This window comes from Plutella xylostella, chromosome 30 (genome assembly GCF_932276165.1).
Source record: "Plutella xylostella chromosome 30, ilPluXylo3.1, whole genome shotgun sequence".
In the NCBI taxonomy this organism is placed as follows: domain Eukaryota; kingdom Metazoa; phylum Arthropoda; class Insecta; order Lepidoptera; family Plutellidae; genus Plutella; species Plutella xylostella.
In genome coordinates, this window is record NC_064010.1 from 4,317,098 (window position 1) to 4,342,689 (window position 25,592).

Sequence of the window (25,592 nt, forward strand, 5' to 3'; positions counted from 1 at the left end):
CAATATTATTGTATTTTGACGGAATTCCTGAAGGCGTTTGACGGAACCTCTTTGTTTTGCTGTTGTTGAGACTTGTTAGCATAAATTCTCATTTTTCGGGAAGTGTTACTACTCATCCTAAGACACAGGGTTCACCCTACTTTAGGGAGTAGAGACATACTCAATTGTTGTATAACAAGTTACTGTAACATTTTTATGGAAATAAAATTATTCTTATTCTTATTCTTATCCTATTCTTTTCCGCACAACATTGGGAAACACACTCACGATCAATGAAAAAGTTCCACGCACAAAAGTCCAAGTGGCTCAAAATCCTTTTAGGGGCCACTTGCACCATATTAAATATAGATTTAACACCAAAACCTATATTTAATATGTTAAATCTAGATTAAACTTTTTGGCGCATGTCACCCTAAATGATTTAATTCAAAATTGGGACACGATCAATACTAAAGTTGGTAGGACTCTGATACCTTAAATGTACTTCAATATTGTAAGAGTCATTAAACTAGCCTTTTCCGTTTAGGAGTAAATTAATGCTTTTCCAACTGGACCTTTTCCATTGCCTATTTTTTCATTGAGTGTACTAGGGAACCTACCGGATGTGTTATTGAAGCGATCGCCAACTCCTTAGGGTGGCAATACACTGAGGTCACATGCCAAAGACATGATTCGGAGTTCGGCGGAGCGCTTAAAAATGGCCGCTCGTTTATAAGTAGGCTTGTTCAGCGAAGCCTGCGTACGTGAGATAACGCCTGTTGAGAACGGCGGCAGGAAACCGTTTTTTTTTTTTAATTCGAGATTTGAAATAAGGACTTTGTTTTTCGCAGTGTGTTCTTGTGTCTGACAGTGTGTGGTGGTGTTTGAAGGAGCTGAAAATATTTTTTTAAGTGAGTTTTTTTTTTATTTTTAAATATTATTGTGAAAAGTAGCTTTTTTTTTAATTTCATATTTATATTTATAATGATAGCGACAAATTAAATAAAAATCTGTAGATTTTAAGTAGGAACAGTAAGTAACAGGTAGAGTTTGATTTTAATTATCAAGTGAAAAAAGTTCGGGTAACGCGTTGATGTCTTTTGTATGGAAAAAAATTAAGGAATGAATTTTTGAGATTATTATACAACATATTGTTGATTCGGAAATTCATTTAAATCTAGGGTTTAGTTATACTGCAGTAAATAGTAAAATACTTAAATTTATTTTATTAATTATCAATATAATTATAATTTGTTCCTATTTATGAAATAATACCATATCGAAAGCCAAACATTAAAATAATATAGTGATTATGTACTTTTACTTAACATCAGATCATACTTAGCAATTATAAATAAAAAAAATTTTTTTAGATAACTTATACTTAGACCTAGGTATTACTACATAATTTTTAATTTTAACTTAACAACTGAACACAGGATGTTTAAAAGGATAATAAGAGGGAAGAAGTCACTCAGTATCATTTAAAAAAAATCACATCCCTATTTTAAATTTTGCACAACAAATAATGTATATGTAAATCTGTAAATAATTTAATATGAATATACTTAGTAAACAATATTATATTAAACGATAACTTATATACTATTACAAAATAATTGCAATAGTTATCACAACCAATCACATGCACCACCAAATTTATTCTCTAGCAGATGCAGCAACATATATTATTAACTAGCTGTCCCCGCGAGCTTCGCTTCGCCTTAAAAAGTTTTCCCGTGGGAATTCCGGGATAAAAAGTAGCCTATGTTCTTTCTCAGGGTCTAGACCATATGTATAACAAATTTCATTCAAATCCGTTCAGTAGTTTTGGCGTGAAAGAGTAACAGACAGACAGACAGACAGACAGACAGACAGACACAGTTACTTTCGCATTTATAATATTAAAGTTAGGATTAGGATAATGAAATGATAGAATTTCTCAACTGCTGGGAATCCCGCTGACACCAGTTTTGAATACATACGTCAGATATTGCCGAATGTGTTTACACTAAACTCCAGGCTTATACAGAGTGTTTTGAAAGCGGTATTCTAAGATAAAAGTTATTAATCAGACATTTTGATGTATGCTAGAATAGTAATACGGTTAGTTATCAGGTAATAATAATTAATAATATAATAAATTATACTAACTTTAATTTATACACAGCCTTAAATAGACGTAAAAAGATTTGAGCTTCTTCTGGAAGCTTTTCTTCGCACAACTTTTGATTTCTTTCAGTAGCTTTGAAATAATACCTAGGTACATTAATTAAACAATTAGTCCTTCCTTTTATGTATGTATATTATATACACTCATATTTTTATTTTTAACCGCCGACGGAAAAAGAGGGATGTTTTAGGTTTAACGTGTCTGTATATCTGTAGCTCCCAAACGGCAATACCTTTATTTTTTAGGGAGATTGGTAATGTTACATTGATAATAATATTTTATTTAAAAAAAAATTGGATCCATTCAAAAGTTATGAGACTTTTAGTCTTGAACTTCAGGAATTCTTAACGTTGGTTCAGGTTATTATTTTTGCATTTTGTAATAGGTACATAAAAAAATCTGTCAATTAATCAATCGACACATTGTATTTGCCAACGATAAGATCCTAATAAAAAAACGTATGCCAAAAATAATCTTACATAATCTTTTATTATTAAAAAGAATAACATGTAACTACAATACGCATACTCATTTCCAGACGAAAGATGTAGCTCTTAAATCGTTGTGAAAGAGGCTATAATGGCTAAGCAAAGGCCGACGAATATTTCTGTCGTTTTACGTAACATGTCCTTTTGAGATGATGACACACATTCGGGTATATTGGTAAACTAGGCGTTTCGCGCGGCGTCACCCGCCTTTTGAGATTATAATATAATATAATATAATATGTGGGGACATCTCACACACGGCCGTCCGACCCCAAGCTAGGTAGAACCTGTGTTATGGGTGTCGGACAGCTGATATATCTACACAAATACATAGATAGATAGATACTAAATATAAATATCAACACCCAAGACCCGAGAACAAATATCTGTGTTTAAACAAATATCTGCCCCAGCCGGGAATCGAACCCGGGACCTTCGGCTCAGTAGTCAGGGTCACTAACCACTACGCCATTCGGTCGTCAAATTCACGATTCATTCATTCGATTTTCACTAATTTTGCGTTGACCTTACAGGGTTCATGTGTCAGTGTTTTAACACATTCGTTATGAATAATGTGGCTCAGTTTCACACTAAATTAATCGACTTAAGCATGAAATAAGTACGATCTTCTTCTACGATAATTCAGCCAATCACAGAGCTGCATTCTATACACAAACTCAACATATCTTGACGTTCTCAGCTGTGAAAATGACAGTAAGAGCGTATAACTATAACACGTAAATAATTACATTAAATGAGAATATGCCTTAGATTTAATCAATCTATTTCGAACACATCTTTTCGTATCCTTATACTCAAAGATTGTCAGGTAGAGATTGCTTGAAACAATAAAGCAACATTTTTGTACTGTTTTATTTATATGTTTTCTATTCTTACAAATTAGATACAGTTAAAAGTGTCATATTTTTTTGTCTGTATAAGAATAAGGGCGGAATTCGTACCCGGTACCACAATTTTTAGTGTTCATTGTAACGACAAACTGTGAAGACATAGGAATTCATATATTTATATATATATTGTATATTTAAGTGTGGAATCTGGTAATGAAACGTGTTATTGAAATCGTCTGCCTCACCTTTGTGAGGGCGTATATATTAAATATATATTATACTATATATATATATATATATATATATATATATATATATACATATATATATATATATATATATATATATTACTATCCGTCGATATAATTAAGAGTTTCCTTTTATCTGTCTTCGCTTATTAGCGTGGATGATACGCTAATAATATCTGGTCTGGATAATGGCTACCTGTTGGATAAAAGACGTGCCGTTACTCTCTGTAATTATGTTTTAGACAGTGACAGCATGTCTTTTATTCCACAGGCAGGCATTATCCAAACATTGCGGAACAGGCAGAAGAGTTGTGTTTCTAACTTCTAATCCTAAAAACGAATAAAGGAGAGCTGTCATGCAATCGATACCTCTAACACAACGTGATAGAGTCGTATTCAGCGCAGCAGCGCTACGAAACTTCAATTTTCGTAACCTAAAGTGACCCCGATCGATTTCGCGAAATGAAACATACATAATTGAACAATGAAGTTGTTTAAGTGATGAAGGAAAATGTCACAAACAAACGAATACATTTCCTGTTCTCAAGTCATTAAAGATGTAATTAGTTTAACACGTGATAGTTTAAATGGGGCTTTAACACGAATAGGGACGGGACGTCAGAGTTTCAGAAACGGATTATTATAGGTAATAAGTAATAAAAAATCGAATCCGACAGGGGGTCTAGTACAGGTTGGCGAAAATATAAAAGTTTACGTTTTCTCGCATACTAAGTGGCGCCTCTTGCGGAAACTATCGTGAAACTTTTGATAGATAATGTATGCAGATGACAGGAAAAAACGTAAACTTTTTTAGTTTAAAAAAATAACAAATTCCATACTAGAGGCCCTGATGTTATATTATAATCATACACTCAAAAAAAAAAAACACGCACTCACGCCTTGTACTAATGTACTCCCTTGCGGGGTAGGCAGAGGTGCATTGCTGCACCCACTTTTCGCCAGAGTGTTATGTTAGTCCCAATGTAATAGGGGGCGGGCCTATTGCCATTTTACGGGCACATCCAAGACCCGAGAACAAATATCTGTGTTTTAAACAAACGGGAATCGAACCCGGGACCATCGGCTTCATCATACAATCATACACTCACAAGCAATGTAAAAGTTCTAGTGGCCAAATTACTCCTAAACGGAAACGGCTAGCTTAATGACGCTGTCTGCAACATTGAAGTAAGTACAGTGCATCAGAATATAACCAACTAAAAACGTAAATACTTCAATGAAATGGGGGACTGCGGGCTAGACATCCGCTCTGGAGCGTTTCTGATGCAGAGGATCTCTCTGGCTGTACAGCGAGGCAACGCTGCCAGCGCCTTAGGGACCTTTGCGTCGGATGCGTTCCGGAGCGAAGACACATAGTTTTATTTATTTTTATTTTTTATTTATTTTATTTTTTTCTTCTTTTTTTTGTTTATAGTTAGGCTAGGTACCTTTAGTCATAATTTTTCTTAAGCTTAGAATAAGTTATTTAGATTGTATTGTGTACATAGATATTTACAGTTTGATTAAATGAGTACCTACTTTTCAATGAAATTCTAAATTGAATGTTTTAAAAAATGGGGTCATTTGGTGGCGCTACAAATTGTAAATGGAACCTTTTAATTGGTCGTGAGTGTACTTCTGTTTTTATCTGAGGTTTATCGTTTATAAATCTTTTGTCAGATGTTTTATGATCCATCATAGCGACAGTATTATCGTTTTTGTTAACTATCAAAGCATATTTATTATTAAATAAATACTTACTTTGGCAGGTAGGTATTACTAGGTATATACAATATAAAATTACACTTTATACCTACCTAAGAACAATAGCAGCACATAACCAGCATTTTATAGTCTATAAAATATAAAACATAAATTCATTTTATAACCTACTAGCTGTTCCCGCGCGCTTCGCTTCGCCTTAAAAAGTTTTCCCGTGGGATTTCCGGGATAAACAGTAGCCTATGTTTTTTCCCAGGGTTTAGACCGTATGTATACCAAATTTCATTCAAATCCGCTCAGTAGTTTTGGCGTGAAAGAGTAACAGACAGACAGACAGACAGACACAGTTACTTTCGCATTTATAATATTAGTTAGGATAACCTAATAACCTATATAACCTATGAATTAGTCTAGACAAGCATAATAACTTCTTATTTAGTCAAACCCACTAAGTTAAATTCCGCTACCACATACATTGGGTTGTTTCATTTCTTCCAGTTTTTCCAACACAATCTTTCACCTATGGACTGTATTCGGGAAACGGAACGTTATAAAACATCCTGAAGACGAACCGTCCAATATTTTGGCGAATTGGCCATAGGAAAACACTCAGGGGGTCATTCTGAACAACTTTTGTTCTATTATTTATAGAAATTCGTTTCTTTCGGTTAACTATATTTACCCTTTCTTTACACCTTGTATTATAATCATCTTCATTTTTGTTTAACCTTGACATGAGGTCAAAAGTAGTATGAAGATGAAAAATTCATAAAGCTAATCAGGTTTTAATGAAACAATATTTTCGACCCCGAGCCAACATATTTTAAATAACTAAGTTACATAATAATATCATGAAATCGGACACTAAATTGTTGACCTGTAAAATATTTATTTCTTCCTTTTTCATATGGTCGGTCAACTTATAAGTTTTACGCTAATTCTATGCTTTATTATAATTAGAATAGGAATATACCTAATAGATGGAGATTAATAATTAAAATTAATTTCTATTGTAGCGAAAAAAAAAACACTACAGACATCTTAACTTTACTTGTTTTCTTGTACCTGTCTGTAGGTTGGCTGATAGAAAATGCTTTTAGCATTAAGTTCACCTTTTGTACACTTATGTCATATTGGTGCAATAAAGTATCAAATAAATAAACAAGTTCATATCTAACGGTAAATTGTAAAATTTTAAGTCCTTTATTTAAAAAATTACACCCTTTATTTATTTTTAATTACCACCCATTGTCTCACCCATAGCAACAGAAGCAACTCTATATATATTCAGTATACTGCGATGTTTCCATAAAAAAATATATACTTGTTTATGCTTTCATAATTTGGTCAAAACCGGTTTGGTGATGTCCCATACCCACACGCCGCGCCGAGCAAAAGGACACATTTTGCAAAAATTATCGATAGTTTTAAAATACCTACTTATTAAAACAGATACATAATAATGGGTATTAAATAAACTAATAATAGAAATCTTATATTTAACTAAATGTATATATTTACTTGTTCGTATAATGCAATTTTAAAAGGTTATCCCTGGCCATACAAAGAGGAAACGCAGCCAGCATCATGGGTAGCTTTGGGTGGGGCGCAAAAGAAGAGCGGAACCTGTAAATATACATTTTTTATAAATAGTCATAAAATCATAAACACTTTACATACATACAAAAGCATACAAAAGCGTTTTTTAACACAACATTTTTTTTTCAAACAGGAGGAAAAAAATCACAATCGATTGCAGCGTTTATCGATAAATCAAGGATTTTATATAGAAATCTCCAATTACTGTCGGATTATGTTTTAAATGTGTATTTTGTTGTTCGCTTTTCGCCGACACCCGGATCCGCCGGTTTATTGTTGGTCTAGGCATTATGTAAATAACATATGGCCTTGACTTTTGCTGAAGAGCGGTGTATACTTTGACCAGACGTTATTGTTAAGGTGTGGTGACGGTTTTGTATTTTTTTTTTCGTTAGAATTAAAATTTATTGATTAAAAATAATTTTATAATGATGGGTGGAAGCGGTTAGCAACAGCTGCCGCTTCACGGGTTCGTTATATACGTAGATAAATCTCGCTATATCGCGATTCACCATAAATACGGCGCTGTGGTTGGGGGAAAGCTCATTAAAAGAGTTTATCGACGTCGATAACAGAAGGTAGGTACTTATGAAGCTGACTGTGCAGAGGGTCCCAGGTTCGATTTCTAGGGTAGAGATTATAGCAAAACCCCCTTAGTCTTTGATGAGGTCTATGTGTATCAGGGTGATGTTACGCAGTATGTATAACAACAATTAGCCATAATGGTAAAATAGCGGCCTTATCGCTAAGAGCGATCTCTTCCATACAACCTTTGAATCGACGGAGAAGACGAAGACGTAGGATAGGATTAAAAAAAGTAAAGTATAACAACCCTTTTATCTAATTCTTTTTATTTTTTTTATAAAAGGATATTGTAGTTTTTTCCGTCGCCAAATAGATATGTGTCTATCGTCTAATTTTTTTTGCCTTTCAAGGAATCTTTGACTAGATAATATCTTGTACCTAATAGGTTTTGCGATATCAATTTGTGATGTTACTAATGTTAGTCATACCAGATGTACTTATTTACTATAATTATGTATATTGTAGACCAGTTTTTAATTTGTTTACATAAATTATATTAAGTGAAACACGTGATGAATTTGTGAAAACAAGACATTGACATCACCTTCAAATTTGTATATTCTGATACTGGTTTGAATATCTTAGTTTATATAAGTTTTTAAATTACTTATATTTTTATGAATCATCATAAAAATATAAGTAATTTAAAAATAAAAGTAATTCGAATCATTTTTAAGATATCATCGCGAGGCTAACCATAACCATCCTCTATAGATCTATCATTAGGTACCTACCTATTCTATTCTCTGTGGTACCTGCACCTGGCTCTCTCGACTCTCGAGTGGAACCTTTGTGCATATCCCTAAGGTCTAAACTGCCTTCCTAAGCTTAGACCATTTCGCATCTCTGCCGTGAGAAGCGGGCGCTTACCCGACTGAGCTACCACCGCTCCTATTTATACATTAAAATATTTACGTAGTACCTATGTACCGAGGATATTGGCATTTAATACTCGAATTATTTTCATAATTCATATTAAGCATATTAAAAAGAAAAATACTGCCAAATCCATAGTTTCATTGGCAAAAATGTCATTAAGCAGAACATAAACTCACATTTGAACAAAAGTTCTTAGTTGGTTATATCCTGATGCGCTGTTAAATGTACTTCAACTTCAATATTGCAGACGGCTATAGTATTTTCCGTTTGAAATAAATTTGAAGTAATTTGGTGCTATGTCATGGAACTTTTTCATAGTTCGCGAGTGTATTACGAGACAAGACCTTTTATTTTTAATGTGGGATGCTAATAATAATAATCAAGTTATAAACTCGTGTAACGGTGTTTTTCTTTGTTATTTTGTTTAAAAACAGGATATTGTGATATTCTAATTGATCTATTATTTAAATCAGTTTAACGAACTCTTTAATTAGGTATAAAAAATTCAGCTGCCAATCCCAATTTAATTTGGATTATGACAGAATTCTTATAAGTTCTTGTGGCTTTTATTTTATTAATTGTTATCATTTTGTACTCAGTAGGTACTAAAATGAATGAAAAAGGCAAAAATATAAGAAAATATTATTCTTATATGAATATTATAAATTACAAAAAAATAACAATTAACTATGTCAAAATGACAATACACATAAAAGCAAACGGTAAATTTTATCGCATTGACATGCAAGTTAAATTAACTAACATCTTCGTCTAAATAGTTCGAAAAATCATATTAATTACCTTTTTAAATTATCTATGTAGCTATATTTTTTTTAGATGTCGATATTTTTTCGCGTCACGACCCCATCACTAGCTGTTTGCGTAACTACTAAAGGTAAGCAAGGTCCGGTACATCATTTCCCGCCAAAACCAGTTTAAATATAGTTGTCTGGAATAAATTACATTTAAATCAAGACATTATTGTCTAATAGTGTTCAATTAAGGTGGACCTAGGATTGGACGGTCGAGGACTAAGACCCAGTTCTTACTTGAATAAGTATTAAGTATACTTAAGCATGCATCTTACTCTGCTTTTAACCCTAAATCTATGTGAATAAAGACATGGACGGAAATTACTCAATGACTCAATAAATAACTGGACCCAACACACAGATATACATATATGACACTAGATTCCCCAAGTGTACATACTGCGCGTGTCAAAAGGTTGATCATAATTATGATCAACTTTACCTCAAATTTCTCCATAGTCGGTTATCTAACCAACCAGGGATTGGTTAGGAATTATACGTCATCTGCATATAAAATTCTTGACAGATGTGTCAAAAGTCAACCACTAATAACTGGTTATGCTCTAACCGACTATGGAGAAATTTGCACTTAGCGTCATAAATTTAGTTCCATAAACTGTACTTTAAGAACTACTGTATACCTTGTTTCTGGTGAATAAATGAATTCTATTCTATTCTAGTCTATTCTGTCACTGTCAGTGTCAAAAATAATAATTCGTATACAAATTTCATAGAAATGAGTGGTGCATTTGTGGCATAGTCATAATGTCCTCCTAGCCGAATTCCGACCACGGCGGCCAATCTCATTTGAGATCAGCCATCTACGCAGGAGTAGATTATAGTGCCCAAGTGTGTGCGCAGTACACAGGAGCACTCTCTGTTCCATCACTCTCATAGCCCAATGGGACGGATTGACCGACACGACTGGAGAGAGCTAGGCGCAGGACCGACTGCTTTACATGCCCATCCGACAACATGGATCGTTTCACTGTTTCGGACATCAGGTGATCAGCCTTCTATGTCCTAACCAAACTTAGAACCACAATTTAGAAACACAAATTGATGGTCCCACCCGGGAATCGAACCCGGGACCTCTGGGTCATGAAGCGAAGAATCTACCACTATACCACAGAGGCAGTTAAATAGGGGCATAGTCATATACTTAGGTCTGTAACATTGAGTTAGACGTAAACTAATGAAAATAATCAAGTACCCAGGAGTTAGTGTGGATGTAGATTATAATATAATATCTTGACCTCTCAATGTTCTTGTAGAAATGACTCTATTATTCGTCCGCCCACTAAAGACCTGCATATAATATACAAATGTGCAGTATCCTAACTATATAATATTATAAATGCGAAAGTAACTGTGTCTGTCTGTCTGTCTGTCTGTCTGTCTGTCTGTTACTCTTTCACGCCAAAACTACTGAACGGATTTGGATGAAATTTGGTATACATATGGTCTAGACCCTGAGAAAGAACATAGGCTACTTTTTATCCCGGGATTCCCACGGGAAAACTTTTTTAAGGCGAAGCGAAGCTCGCGGGCAACAGCTAGTGAGTAATAAATATGACGTCCCATTTCAAGCCTTTCCTTGACTTCAACAAAAAATATTAAAATCCCAAATTTGCCAAATCGATCGAGTAGTTTTAGAAATAGTTTTAATACTCAATCTTACTTATTTATTGTTAACACATTTATTCTGGTAAGTACCTACTTTGGTACACATTTAGTTCTAGAGGTCCTATATCCTAAAAATTTATGTTTATTTATAGTTTGTGAATATATCTTTAGAGCTAAGACAAACGTATGCTATTCGTATTATTAACAGTAACTATTACACGTTTTATCTACGACTTGGCTTGCAACTCGCCTTGGGCCCACGCAAACGCTTTATAGGCGAGACAGAATAAGAAATGCCAACCTCTGATTCATATAAAATACTATACAGGATGTTGCAAAAAAGTTATACTAAGCCGAAACCTACATGTGCAGCATGGTATATCAAAGCTCGAAAATGAAATCAGAATTTCAAAATTAGCGAAAAAAAACATTCTCCCTTTTTGCAACATCCTGTATACACTCTGGATGTCATATTTCAGTTCTGTATCCTATTTTTAACCTTCGTCTAAAAAAGAGGAGTGTTGTAAGCTTATGCATCTGTGTAATTTTCTGTGTGTGACAGCGTAGCTCACATAATAATTAAACAATGTTCGTTCGTTTTTAGGGTCATAGGCAATACTACCCCGGGTGTTTTCAGCCATGTTTCATGAAAATCGGTGCAGCCGTTCAAAAGTTATGCGACTTTTATTATTGAATGTCGGAGCTTTTTAATTATTATACTTATTTTATTTATCACTAGCTGTTCCCGCGCGCTTCGCTTCGCCTTAAAAAGTTTTCCCGTGGGAATTCCGGGATAAAAAGTAGCCTATGTTCTTTCCCAGGGTCTAGGCCGTATGTATAATTTCATTTAAATCCGTTCAGTAGTTTTGGCGTGAAAGAGTAACAGACAGACAGACAGACACAGTTACTTTCGCATTTATAATATTAGTAGGATTATCACTCGACTGATAAGGGAAGGCCGATGACAGAGTTTTGTGGCTTTCCTTTTGAGAGGCCTATGTCCAGCTGTGGACGATAATAGGCTGATGATGATGATAACAGTGAACTCTTTATGTTAAAGCTCATACCATCTAATAAAATTTGGTCAGTATGTCGGTTACATTGACCTATCTTCAGCATGTTTATTGATAAAATTCAAAGAAATAAGGAAAGAAGGAAAAGGGCATTTATTTCGTCCAAGACACAAGACATATACTTAAAGATACACTAGGTTACAAAGTGTCTCAAACAAAATGGTCACCGTCTCAACAAAATGTCACAGAAGCCTGTGACGCTGATTTTCATCAGGTGGCCGCGAGTCGTGCTCGGTGCAGTGTAAAAAATTATAATACTTAATTTATATTTTAGAACAAAACAGGATGGCTTAACATACATAATTAGGTAAACACACACAGTTAAGTACCATACCAAAAAATAGTAATGCATAACAACAATATAAAAATAAAAAATAGACATACAGTTTACAAATTATTAAAACGACAGTTTTAGACGGGGTACTTCAACTTTGCGCTTGCGTCTTATAAGTATCAATTTTATTGAAAAGAGAAAGAAACGAGTGGCTATATCAATTAGATTAGCTTTTAGTGATAAGGCCGTCTATTGTACATAATATAATACATGATATTATGTAAATAATGTACATGATAAAGTTTAGTGTTTTGTCAATAAAGTTACAATTGTATTGTGTTGTGATATCAATGAATCCAAATTAACATATTTAGCACGATCACGTACACCTCCTAGAGTCCGATAGCTATATCTTGGCAACACAAAAAAGTATATTGGGTCAAAAAATATTATTTGCAACTTCTGACAGACTGACACTGACAAGGTCTCATTCTTTTTGATTCATTCAGGCCTACCGTTTAAGTAGTTATTACTTCCATGGCTTACCAGTTATTGAAAGCAAATCCTTATCTTCTGTCCATCTTTTACCTATTGCAAAGTTAGCGCGGCCAGACTCTACAACTACAATTGTTGAAAATCAATGTAACACATCCATATTGATATTTACAGATACTTTAACCGTGAATTCCACAAACACCACATGATCTAAAGTTAACGAAAAATTCTGTTGACACAATATTACCCGACCTTCGGCTAAGAGGTTACGCTCTTGTATGTATGTATGTATGTGGTGTGTGCCAACCGACCGGTTTGACATCCCAACGCAAACATCGCTACCACATTGCATACCTAGATGATTTAATATCTTATTTTTTAAAGAGCCGGTGTTGTAACGGATAAGATCTCTTTCTAGTTTGATGGGTTGTTATAATTGACTGACGACTGACGCTAATCGGACTAGCCAATTCTTTTACCACCGTGACATACCACAACCTAGCTCTTGTATCAATATACTCTCTCTCTCTCTCTCAGCCTTCTGTAGTCCACTGTTGGACATAGGCCTCTCCTAACGATCGCCACCCCAAACGGTCACCCGCCATCTGCATCCAGCGGCTTCCCGCTACCTTCCGCAGATCATCAGACCAACGGGTTGGGGGGCGACCGACACGCCGTTTGCCGACACATCAATATACAGTGTACTTAAATTCAAAGAACGTATTGGTACCTACAGGTCTGCGCTGGGATTCAAACCCGCATCTCTGGCGTGAGAAGCGGGCGCTTACCCGACTGAGCTACCACCGCTCTAACTTTACATTTAACCGACTTTCAGTAGCTTTTAAAAATATATATTTTTATTATATACCTACGTAGGCGCAGTTCACAAGAGTGATAATTTTACATGTTCTTAATGATTAATATTTACATTATCATATTTTAGTAAAGTTATTTATCAAACGCGGCCAAACTAGTTATTAAAATACCTTTATACAAATAACTAAATAACTTTGCCCCTGAACTATACTGATTGGTGTTTTACATACATAACTAAGTGTGGTCTTCATTAAGTATATAATATAATAATAAGTCTATATATTTATGGCTCAGAATAGTAAACATAGGTAATAATATGTGATGAGTATTATAAAATTCCCGGCTGGGGCAGATATTTGTTTAAACACAGATATTTGTCCTCGGGTCTTGGATGTGCCCGTAAAATGGCAATAGGCCCGCCCCCTATTACATTGGGACTAACATAACACTCTGGCAAAAAGTGGGTGCAGCAATGCACCTCTGCCTACCCCGCAAGGGAGTACATTAGTACAAGGCGTGAGTGCGTGTGTGTGTGTGTGTGTTGTATTATAAAAAGGGTGCATATCGACATTTTAACACGTGTCAGTGCACAAGCAACGTCTCGACAACTTTACTAACACCCCACTTCTCTACCACTGAGCTCTTATTTAATTAGTTCGTTTAGAAGAGTTTTATTGGAACAATGATTGTCATTAGATTGAAATTAAAACGGTTTTGCAGTAACCTTAATACCTACGAACTGTTTTTTGTTTTATTTTTCTATATGACACATCATCTTGTTTTATATCGTTAATCTAGAGCAAAGAGCCTTTGCCGGGATAAGACATATCAATTTATTTAATAAAAATTATTATATTGGTATTGTTCAGGTCAGTCGCTAAAAAGTTATTACTTAACTTTCTGATGGTACCTTAGGTTAATCAAATACCATACGATCTTCTTTATACAATAGAATCACAAGAGATTATGATGGCGGCTTTTAGGATGATAAATGATTATGTAACAATTTATATTTACAAGATAAGATTGCCAACATACTACCTACTTACTGAGTGCAAAGGTCACATGTACTATGTCACATTCATTCAGAATTATGATATTCATCACGTGAAGCAACTTTTGACCCAGTCAAATGATAGATGAGTGACCGCTCTGTGAATGCAAAACTACATAAGTATAAAAGCCATGTGAGAATAAATAGCTGGGCCTAAAAGTATTTTTACTACTGAGAAAATATGTTAAGGTATTTTTTACCAACTCGCACTGAGCCAGCGTGGTGGACTAGGCCCAACGCTCAAAACCCTAAACCCTTTCCTTGATTGAAAGGAGAACCGTGCCCCGGCAGTGGGGACGGGATGGGTTATGATGATGATGATTTTGCATCGTACATAGGTATAAATATGTATTAACTTCCTTTAAAGTATATTTTATAGAAGGAGGAAGCTTACAATACCTAATATAATAATGTAAAATCTGACTACTCTATGCCCAATCTTACTATCACGCACCGTCTTACTACTTTTTTTTGTTTCCAAAGACCGCTAGAACAAATTTCATAACCAACATTTCATGTTCCCGATCAGTCAACTAACCACCACCTTCTTTTGTTACAGAACCATGAAGCCCCTGATACGGGTGGTGGTGGCGATCTGCCTGGTAATCTCCACACGAGCGTTGCCGAACATTGCTGAAGTCAACGAACTTCAAGAGAAGAGCGCTCCAGCCATCGAGACAGAAGATGACGACTCACAGAGCAGAGCGGAGCGCTGCACCACGTGTGGACCTAACCTAAGCTTCAAATCTCCGCACCAGGTGTTAGCCGCCTTACAGGCGCTTCCTGGTGGCGAGGTTCACACGCAGTCCTCATTCGAAGGCTGTTCCTCTGACAAAGGATGCGCCGGCATCCGAGTCAAAGACGGAAAAGTCCTCGAGAAGTTTGGAAACATCGACGCGTTCAGACAAGCAGCCGCCGCTGATGTTGGCAATGAGTTCACATTCCACGCGGCGGAGTCGTTTGGAAGCGGGGTGTTGCAGGGAGGTATACCCAAAGAGGGGCCTTTCTGGTGGATGAATGAGAACTCCCCGTTCAAGGCTGGCGCTGGCGGCGCTGGCTACGAGAAGTTCAGCAGCTCCAGCTCATCATACTCCAGCAATGGAGCGGCTGGAGGCGCTAACGGTGCCGGTTTCGGCGCGAACTTAGACTTGGCGCAAAACCCCTTCCTTAATGGAGAGAGCGCAAAATTCGGGTCAGGATTCACGAGCCAGGGCGGCGCCATCAACGGAGGCTCCAGCCAGTTCCAGGAATCCTCCAGCTCGGTTGTGAAACCCTCAAACGGATACCAGCAGTCGTCTTTCGAATCCTCTTCCTTTTCCTCCTCAAGCAACAAGAACGGAGAGGTCGACATATCCAAAAACCCCTTCCTGAACGGTGGCTTTAAGAACCAGGCTGGATTCGCCGGCCAATCAGCTTTCGCCGGCCAAGGCGGTTTCGGTGGCGCCCAAAACGCTGGGTCTCAAGGCTACTCCTCCTCATCTGGCAGCAAGTACTCCAGCTCTGGCTACACCGGTTCCTCTCCATCTCCGTTCACTGCCTCCACGGCTGGTTCAAACATCAACCTGATTCAGAACACGCAGAAGGCGAGTGAGTTCGACTACGAACAGCAGCAACAGCAGCAGAACATCGACGAGATATTCCAAGAGACGGGGAATGTCCATCATGAGCACAACAACGGAGGGGAGCTGCAGCAGACCTGCGCTGGCCAGGGCTATGTCTGCGTCCACCGCGCTCAGTGCAACAACGGAGTTGTCAACACAAACGGAGCTGGCATCCTGCAAGCCAAGACTAAGGTAGGAACTTACTGTACTTTTTAACCGACTTCAAAAAAAGGAGGAGGTTCTCAATTTGTCGGGATCTTTTTTTTTATATTTTTTTTATGTGTGTTCACCGATTACTCCGCCATTTATGAACCAATTTTGAAAAATCTTTTTTTGTTGTATTGGGTTGAGCTCCCAGGTGGTCCCATTTTTTCAGAATTTTATCTCACCCCCAAGGGTGGGTAAAGGGGTAAAAACAGGGTATGAATTTCCATTTTGGACACATATTAACCGATTCTAATGAAATTAAGAACATAAATATAGTTCTTATAACAAAAAAATATTATGGTGACCTTGAGCTGATCTGATGATGGAAACGGAAGGCAGTCAGGGGAACTTCGTGTTTAGGCTTGAATGATTCGTATTGCTTAGTAGGACTTTTTGCTATCATTTGCACCTTACTTTTGATTGTAAATTATTGCAAATAAACTAAAAACTATAAAATAAAATAAATAAAAAAAAAACCGACTTCAAAAAACCACTAAAATGTAAGAAATAATTTAAGGTTTACACAAATTCTACTCGTATGTGACAGTACAAATATACCTAAGCAGGAAGTGTTCTTTTTTTTAAGTTGGTGCCATATTTCTTCAGATTACTTTGTCACCGCACCATCAAAAATTATTTCTTACTTTTTAGTGGTTTTTCTGAAGTAGGTTTTTAATTTTAAAAAAATTTATTATTATTTGTTTGGTTGGTTTTTAAAACTCTAGGCCTATAAAAAGAGGTACGTTATAAGTGTAACTTGTCTGTGTATCTCTCTGCGTGTGTATCTTTCTGTGGTTACGTAGCTCCCTAACGGCTGTACTGATTTTCGAATAGTTTTTTTGGGTCATAGGTAATGTTACTTTATTTTTTTATTTAGATAAACTGAGGTTTTAACGTTGGCTAGGTTAGGTTCTTTAAAGAGTGAAGAAAAAAAACATCCATATTCGATTCACTCACTATAAAAACGTCTGACTATATGGAATTAAATCGAATTAGATTCAAGTAACCTAACATCGCCATTTATCACTACAATTTAGGACATCTGTCAAAGAATTCACACAGAAATAGATAAATAATTATTTAAATAAATGGACGAGTACATGAGATGCATATTAAAACGCGTATAGTAGCGTGGTAGTAATAGGTTTTTTAATAATTGATTAAATTGCAGTAGCGATTGAAGTAGTAGTCAATTAAACTTTTATTACCATAGACACATGTAGTTATGTAGTTATCGTGTTAAAACTGAGGCATGAAAAGACATAGTCTTATTATGAATGTTATAAAACTAGGTACTACTTAAACTCCAATAACTTATGAAAAGATTTTATATATTTCTGTAAACTTGAATTATTTAAGTAAATATACGATTACATAAGTAATATATAATCCATTGAAAAATGATTGTATGTATGCATTTATTTATAAACACTTTATTTCAAATGTTTAAACGTTATAAACATGAATAGAACATTAAAAATACAGAAAATGCACAGGCTTATTGCCAAAAAGCTATTGCTTCCAGCCAACCCTTGATTGGTTTGATGAAATCCACATGCACTGCTGCTCAAGTACCTGAAAACTTTATCCTCAGATTTCCGCAAAATCATCCATTACTACTTAGCTATCATTCTAACTGTAAGAAACCAGCGAACTAAAACGTAATGCAAAGGCGTAACATCATTTTTGCATCATTATGTATAAGTATAAACGCTTTAGATATCGAACGATCCAAAATTTCAGATTAAAACTATCAATAGCTATTGGCTAATGTTTAGGAGCTTAGCAAACCATATTAGTCATAAACATAAATAAACAAATCCGATCATCCTTGAGAATCCTTTATTAAAATATTGAATCAAATACGGGTTACGGAACAGGTCATAAGGTCACTCTGCCAAAATGGCGAAACACGTTACGTGGTCATCTTTTTTTCTGTTCGAGATTTAAAATTTAAAAGATCAATATGACAGTCAGTTTGGGCAACGTTTATTGTGCCATGATGGTATTTAAGTTAAGCAGATAAGTTAAGATATCATTTCAAATGTCATAATCATAACGGCTTCATTGTCATGATCGTATTTGGACATGTTTCTCTAATGTTTTGATGATCTTACAGTTTGAATTATAGCTAGTAATGGATGATTTTGAGGAAATCTGAGGATAAAGTTTTGAGGTACTTACTTACTTGAGCAGCAGTGAATGTGGATTTCATCAAATCAATCAAGGGTTGGCTGGAAGGCCTGGAAGAAATTGCTTTTTTGGCAATAAGCCTGTGCATTTTCTGTATTTTTAATGTCATCTTGAAAAACTATTGTTCTACGACTTTTGGAAACTCGCCATTGTCAAAAAACTCAAAAAGTCACGTTACCAACAAATTTGTTTGAAGTAGCATTTTTTTCATAACTTGTACAGAATGAGTTTTTGAAACACGCACTTTCGGCTTACGTTATTACGTACTAGCTGTTCCCGTGGGAATTCCGGGATAAAAAGTAGCCTATGTTCTTTCTCAGGGTCTAGACCATATACAGGGTGTTGCAAAATTGGTATACTAAGCCGAAACCTACATGTGCAGCATCTAAGCCCGAAACAGAAATCAGATTTTGGAAATTCGCGAAAAAAAACATTTTCCATAGTAAAAAAGTCACGTGACTAACAAAGTTTCTATGGAAAATGAATTTTTTTTTTCGCGAACTTTCAAATTCTGATTTCAGTTTCAGGCTTAGATATACCATGCTACACATGTAGGTTTCGGCTTAGTATACCCTTTTTGCAACACCCTGTATATACCAAATTTCATTCAAATCCGTTCTGTAGTTTTGGCGTGAAAGAGTAACAGACAGACAGACAGACACAGTTACTTTCGCATTTATAATATTAGTTAGGATAATATTTAATCTGACGATTAATGTGAGAAAATATAGGTGTTTTCTTAATTGCACTTATAACTATTATAATAATGCCGGTAAATAATTAATCCATTACAGGAAAAAAAACCGTGAGATAAGATCAAAACTACCACGTGTATGCTATAGGGCCTGTTTCACAATTTCTGGATAATGGCTACCTGTCGGATATAAGACTCGCTGTCACTATCACTATAATTATGTTTTAGACAGTGACAGCATGTCTTTTATCCCACAGGTAGCCATTATCCAGACATTGTGATAGGCCCTAAGGGAGAGATAGGTATAAACTGCATTTTTTTTCGTCTAAACGTATTTTGTCAATTGCTAAATAAATGAAATGAAATACTATTTCACTCAGTAAAGAAATTATCTTTTTATTACTTGAAAATTGCATATACAGGGTGTTGCAAAATTGGTATAGTAAGCCGAAACCTACATGTGCAGCATGGTATATCTAAGCCTGAAACTGAAATCAGAATTTGAAAATTCGCGAAAAAAAAAATTATTTTCCATAGAAACTTTGTTGGTCACGTGACTTTTTACTATGGAAAAAGATTTTTTTACATGTGTTTACATGAAATATATGCACTTATTAGAAGTTTGAGGTACTAGCTATGGACCATATACATATAGGTATATAGGCAGCAGGTCCCATTTAAAAAAATACTCTGAAATCAAGTTTTTTATAGTGATATCATCTCTTGTAATTCAGTCCAATTAAATTCTAAGTGTGTTAAGAATAGTGAATATGCTATAAATTAATTTAAACTGTTTTATAGAGCATTGTGTTTCACAATCACACAAAAATTTATTGTTTTCTTAGATTTTTAGTCAAGATACGAGCCATTTGAGGTAATGATGCTATATAGCGATTTTTTAATTGTCCTGCGAACTTACGTACCTACCTTATGTGTTTACCGAGCTTCACTTCACCTTAAAAAGTTTTCCCGTAGGAATTCCGGGATAAAAAGAAGCTTATGTTCTCAGGGTCTAGACCATATGTATACCAAATTTCCAAATTACCATTCAAATCCGTTCAGTAGTTTTGGCGTGAAAGAGTAACAGACATACAGACACAGTTACTTTCGCATTTATAATATTAGTTAGGAATTTAGGATAGACACCTAATTATGGCGATAGTCATTTGTTAACAAAACCAGTTATCATTTTGTTAAAGTCTTTGTTGAAAGGGGAAAGTAACATCCCGTAAACAATTGTCTTTAAAGAGCATAATCGTTTTAAAGTCACCATAAGTTGGAGCTTACTTGAGCTTTAGACATTGCCATATGTTTTAGGTCTACGCTCAGCCACTAGATAATCTAGACTGAAAATATTAGCATAACCCACATGCGAGCTTTAAGCTTTAGTCTACGCAATGTTTACATACTCTACGATAATTTCATATGAACTAGATGGAGTGTAAAATAAATGCCTCCTCAAATAAATAAATAATAAATATAAATAAATAAATATGTGGGAACATCTCACACACGGCCATCCGACCCCAAGCTAGGCAGAGCCTGTGTTATGGGTATCGGACAGCTGATATATCTACACAAATATATAGATAGATACATGCTAAATATAAATATCAACACCCAAGACCCGAGTACAAATATTTGTCTTTAAACAAATATCTGCCCCAGTCGGGAATCGAACCCGGGACCTTCAGCATAGCAGTCAAGGTCACTAACCACTACGCCATTCAGCCGTCAACAATACCAATACCGTCCCACTTCTACCACTGAGGTGTTATTTTGAACAATTCGGCTAGAAGATTTGTGTCTTTATTTATTAGTACAATGCTTGTCGTTAGGTTGAACTTAAAAACGGTTTTACAGTAAACAACTATGACCAGTTTTTAGCTTTGTATGTGACACACCATCTTATTTTATTTATTTTTAATTATACGAAAACTTACAGCTAATTTGTCTTACATAATAATTTTGAAATAGTGATAGATAGCCAATTACAAGTTTTCACGTATGTTTCAGACAAGTAAAAAAATAATTGCTCGAGTTGCAGTTTTCACAAATTAATTAGGAATGATTAAGTATTTATTTCAATAACAGAAGAGCTGAAATGCTCCGTTATACTATAGTTAATTGATCTTACATGACTACAAAATAGATCTAAATCAAAACTATAAGTTAACTTATTGAATCCGCTTGATGCTCTCAGGAGAAATGAATTTTGCCTATAGTTTAGCCGTTTAGTTTATAGTGCCAGCAAATGGTACATACATCTTGTCCGTATATTGTTAATCTAAGGATGCACCATTGGTCTCACTATAAGTAGGTACTCACTTGTAATTTGTAAAAGATTTCCACACAATTTAGCTAGCTATGTTTATGTATGTACAATGTACATACGTTGTGTCTTTAGTAATTTAATTACAAGATAAACGGCCGTACATGACTACAATGTACCTACAAGAGTAGTAAAAAGGACATCAAGATACATTCAGCCTCGTGTTGCCAACTAGAAATAGCTTACAAAAAGTACTAAACATAATAAGATCAACATAATAATTATCATAAAAAACTCACGAGCGATGAAAAAGTTCCAGTGGCAATAGCACCTACCTAATTACTACTAAACGGAAAAGGCTAGCTTTATGGCGCCGTCTGCAATATTGAAGTACGGTGGCCTGCGCCTAAAAGTATGCAGGCGGAGTTTTTAAAATAGCGATCTCAAGCTCACATGCTGCTCAAGCACATCCACATAAACACCACTGCTACACACATCACACACAACACGTCCCACAGATGTAGCTGGTCCCTTCATCATCAGGGATCGCTATTTTAAAAACTCCGCCTGTATACTTTTAGGCGCAGGCCACCGTACATTTAACAGCGCATCAGGCTACTAGGTCCCAATTAAAAACATAACAATTGTGTTCAAATTTTAATTAAATGTTTTGAAAACGAGTGTATAAATAATGAAGTGCCATGGGGGGTGTTGAAGACGTGTCATAGACATACTTACGTTGTCAGAAAGCAAGACGTATTACTTAGTACAGTGCCACAAACATATCTGTTCCGGTGACAGCTCACATAAATGACTAATATTTCTTAATTCTATAAGATTTTAAGTTTGCTCGTATTGTTAATTCGCTCTTGCGGTGTTAATAAACCCATCTAATCATTTACAATATACAATTCATTAGTAAGTAATGAGATATGGATCAATTTAGTTCGCCCTCACCGGAACAGATAAGTTTGTCACACTATAAGTGTGAAGCTAATCTATTGACATACTATTCAACTGCCATCCATGGACCATGGACATATACAATCGGATTTAACTAGTCATGTAGACACAACGTTATTATAAGTGGTCTATGAGTCAATACTTACGCAAGACTTAAGTTTTTCATTTATAGTTCCGTTATACGTAGAAAATAATTATTATAGATATCCTTGTCTGGCAGGCATCTGTTTAGAAGACTGGAATTTCCATTCATTTTTTTTTGTTTAACGTTGTAACCCATCACGTCCACACTGCTGGGGACCGGGTTCCAATGAAGGAAGAGTTTTAGGCCTAGTCCACCACGCTGGCCTAGTGCGGGTTGGTGGACCCCAACACAAGCAAGCTTGTGCTGAGAGAGTTGTCGGGTACTTACCCCCTTGGGCAACCCGACTGTCAGATGTTTTTCAGCTATCCGAAGGCCTGTGACTAGGCTTTACGACTGCTGCCGAAACAGCAACCGGGACCCACGGCTTAACGTGCCTTACATACACCTACATAACTTGCACTCGGTTAATAATCTGTGGATTTTGGACATTTCGTGTAGCTACGACTAGACAGCCCTAGCTGATCCCAATGAGATAGATTCATTCCACATTTCTAGGTCGGCTAGAGATGCACAGTTCAGTGGAATCAGAACTAATTATCCACGTACGTACGTGAGATCCTTGATTGCGTCTGTTCCTATTGTCCATTGTCTTTTTCTAATCATTATTGCAGTTTTTTTGTCGTTTAAATGATGATTTACATAACTGAACAATCAGTTGTAGTTTGTAGTATTAACCGGCGGTGGTCGGGTTTATCTCTGTTTCCGGATTGTTACATGTTATTTACGGTTTAAGGTAAGCGTCCTGCTATCGGTATCGTATGGAAAACACTAAACCGCCTCCGGGCTGGCGTTGCCCGGACGAAGGACAATTTAAGGCGATGGGATATGCTCCCAGCCAATGCCAGCACTCTATGCAGTTGCGGAAGCCTCCAGACTACGTCACATCTTTTAGAGTGTCCTAATGCCCCAAAGTGCAGTCAAGGAGACCTGATGAAGGCCAATGATCTCGCAATAAGAGTAGCAAAACACTGGAGGAAGTTAGCTTAGTGCATTTAGTGTATTGTATTGTATTGTATTTACACGATAGAAGAAGAATCGGTATCGTACGTATCGATCAAACGGATTTTCATAAATGTATGGAGAAACAGATGCAGTGCCGATGAAGTGGACGCACTTGTGTGAATTTCTTAACAAAGAATACTGAATGCGATGCGTCCGTTGCGTACAATGGCGAAAGGTTGATGTATTTCATTCAGTCTTCTTTCTAATGCGGTTATATTACCAAATTAAAGTTACCTGGCTATTTTACGTTGTTCAATAACTTTGTCATGAGCATTTGTATTTACAATACCTTCTTTATATAGTATGTGTATGTACTGCCCTCTGACACTGGGTTTTACCGATATTAAAAAACAATAATAATTACTTTCTGTTATATCACTTTGCGAGGCGAAGCTCAGACAAAATGCGTGTCGCAATATGCCCGCGGGGTTTTTAACGACATCATAATAATAATTTTAGTCTCAGCACTTACCTACTTTCTACCATCAGAAGTGAAAAATCTGTTATCGACATACAATGTATACTGTTTTTTTTTGTATTATTACACTAGCCATCAATGATAAAGTTAGACACAAAAATCACGATTCCAAATAAATGACCTCATTATTTTAAAACATTTTAACAAAATATTTATTTTACGTTTTTACTTTTTAATTCTGATGCGACTTCAAAATTGCAGAGATAGTCTTTTCCGTTTAGGCGTAATTTGGTGTAACTTTTTCATTTCATAGACTAGACTAGTCAAAGTATGTGCGCTAGGGCTTGCATAATTGCATACATATCACTTTTTGCTTACTGTACCTATACAGGTTGTTGACAAAGAGACTAATGTATTCCTTCGCCACACACACTTTATGTCGCATGTTGCAGCCGTGTTAAACAACACTATAAATAATTTCAAAACATATAAGATCCTAGTCAAACCACGACTTTGCCTTCTTACAAAACAGGGCTTAATGCCAAATGCGATTGGCTAAGTAAAGAAAGCTATTTAGATGCAAAAGCAGGTATGACAGTTTAGGGGTCAAAGTTTTATATAAGACTAGCTGTTCCCGCGAGCTTCGCTTCGCCTTAAAAAGTTTTCCCGTGTGAATTCCGGGATAAAAAGTAGCCTATGTTCTTTTTCAGCGTCTAGACCATATTTATATTAAATTTCATTCAAATCCGTTCAGTAGTTTTGGCGTGAAAGAGTAACAGACAGACAGACAGACACAGTTACTTTCGCATTTATAATATTAGTTAGAATTAGGATTAGGATATACTTAGTTAGGAAGACAGCTCAGAAATTCATGCTTGCTTGGAAGCAATGTTAAATTTGCAAGGCTTTCGTAAAATGGTATTTATTTTTATTAAAACCTACATAAAAAATACTGATCCCGAAATTCTCAAAATCAAATTAAGGGGATTACGAAACCTAAAATGCTAAAGTCGGTTTGATATACTTGATTGGATTGGAAAAACGGTAGCTTCTATCACTTTGAGAAAAATATATATTGTAGCAGAGGGTATACTCAACATGATATTTGCTTAGAAATTGGTGCAGGATTATAATAAGTATGTTAAAAAAAATTGCAAACAGACCATGTCTTTTGCCATTTTTCGACTTATTATGAAAAAACCCTCGAAATCAGAGGGCCCATTTTCATGGAATCTTATATGTATGTGTAGGTAATTAAATTCTTAACAAAGTTACCTTAAAGAGTTGGATTTAATGGACCAGAAGTCAACTTTTTTTGCAAAAAACTAATAAATTCCGGTTTAAAAATGATGACGCCGTGACAGATTTCAGATTTCTTCAGTCGTCGCCCTGGTGGCGGCCTGTTAGGAGCGATACCCACGCC

The 25,592-nt window shown here is 35.7% G+C and overlaps 1 protein-coding gene across 1 annotated transcript in view; it reads left to right on the forward strand.

The window, feature by feature from the left end:
* Positions 1-713: 713 nt before the first annotated feature.
* LOC119694658 overlaps positions 714-25,592 on the forward strand; it is a 51,594-nt gene continuing 26,715 nt past the window's right edge. Inside the window, exons 1-2 of the mRNA XM_038121432.2 lie at positions 714-890; positions 15,234-16,467. Coding sequence (XP_037977360.2) covers positions 15,238-16,467 — 1,230 coding nt within the window. The 5' untranslated portion in view covers positions 714-890; positions 15,234-15,237. The remainder of the gene's footprint in view (positions 891-15,233; positions 16,468-25,592) is intronic.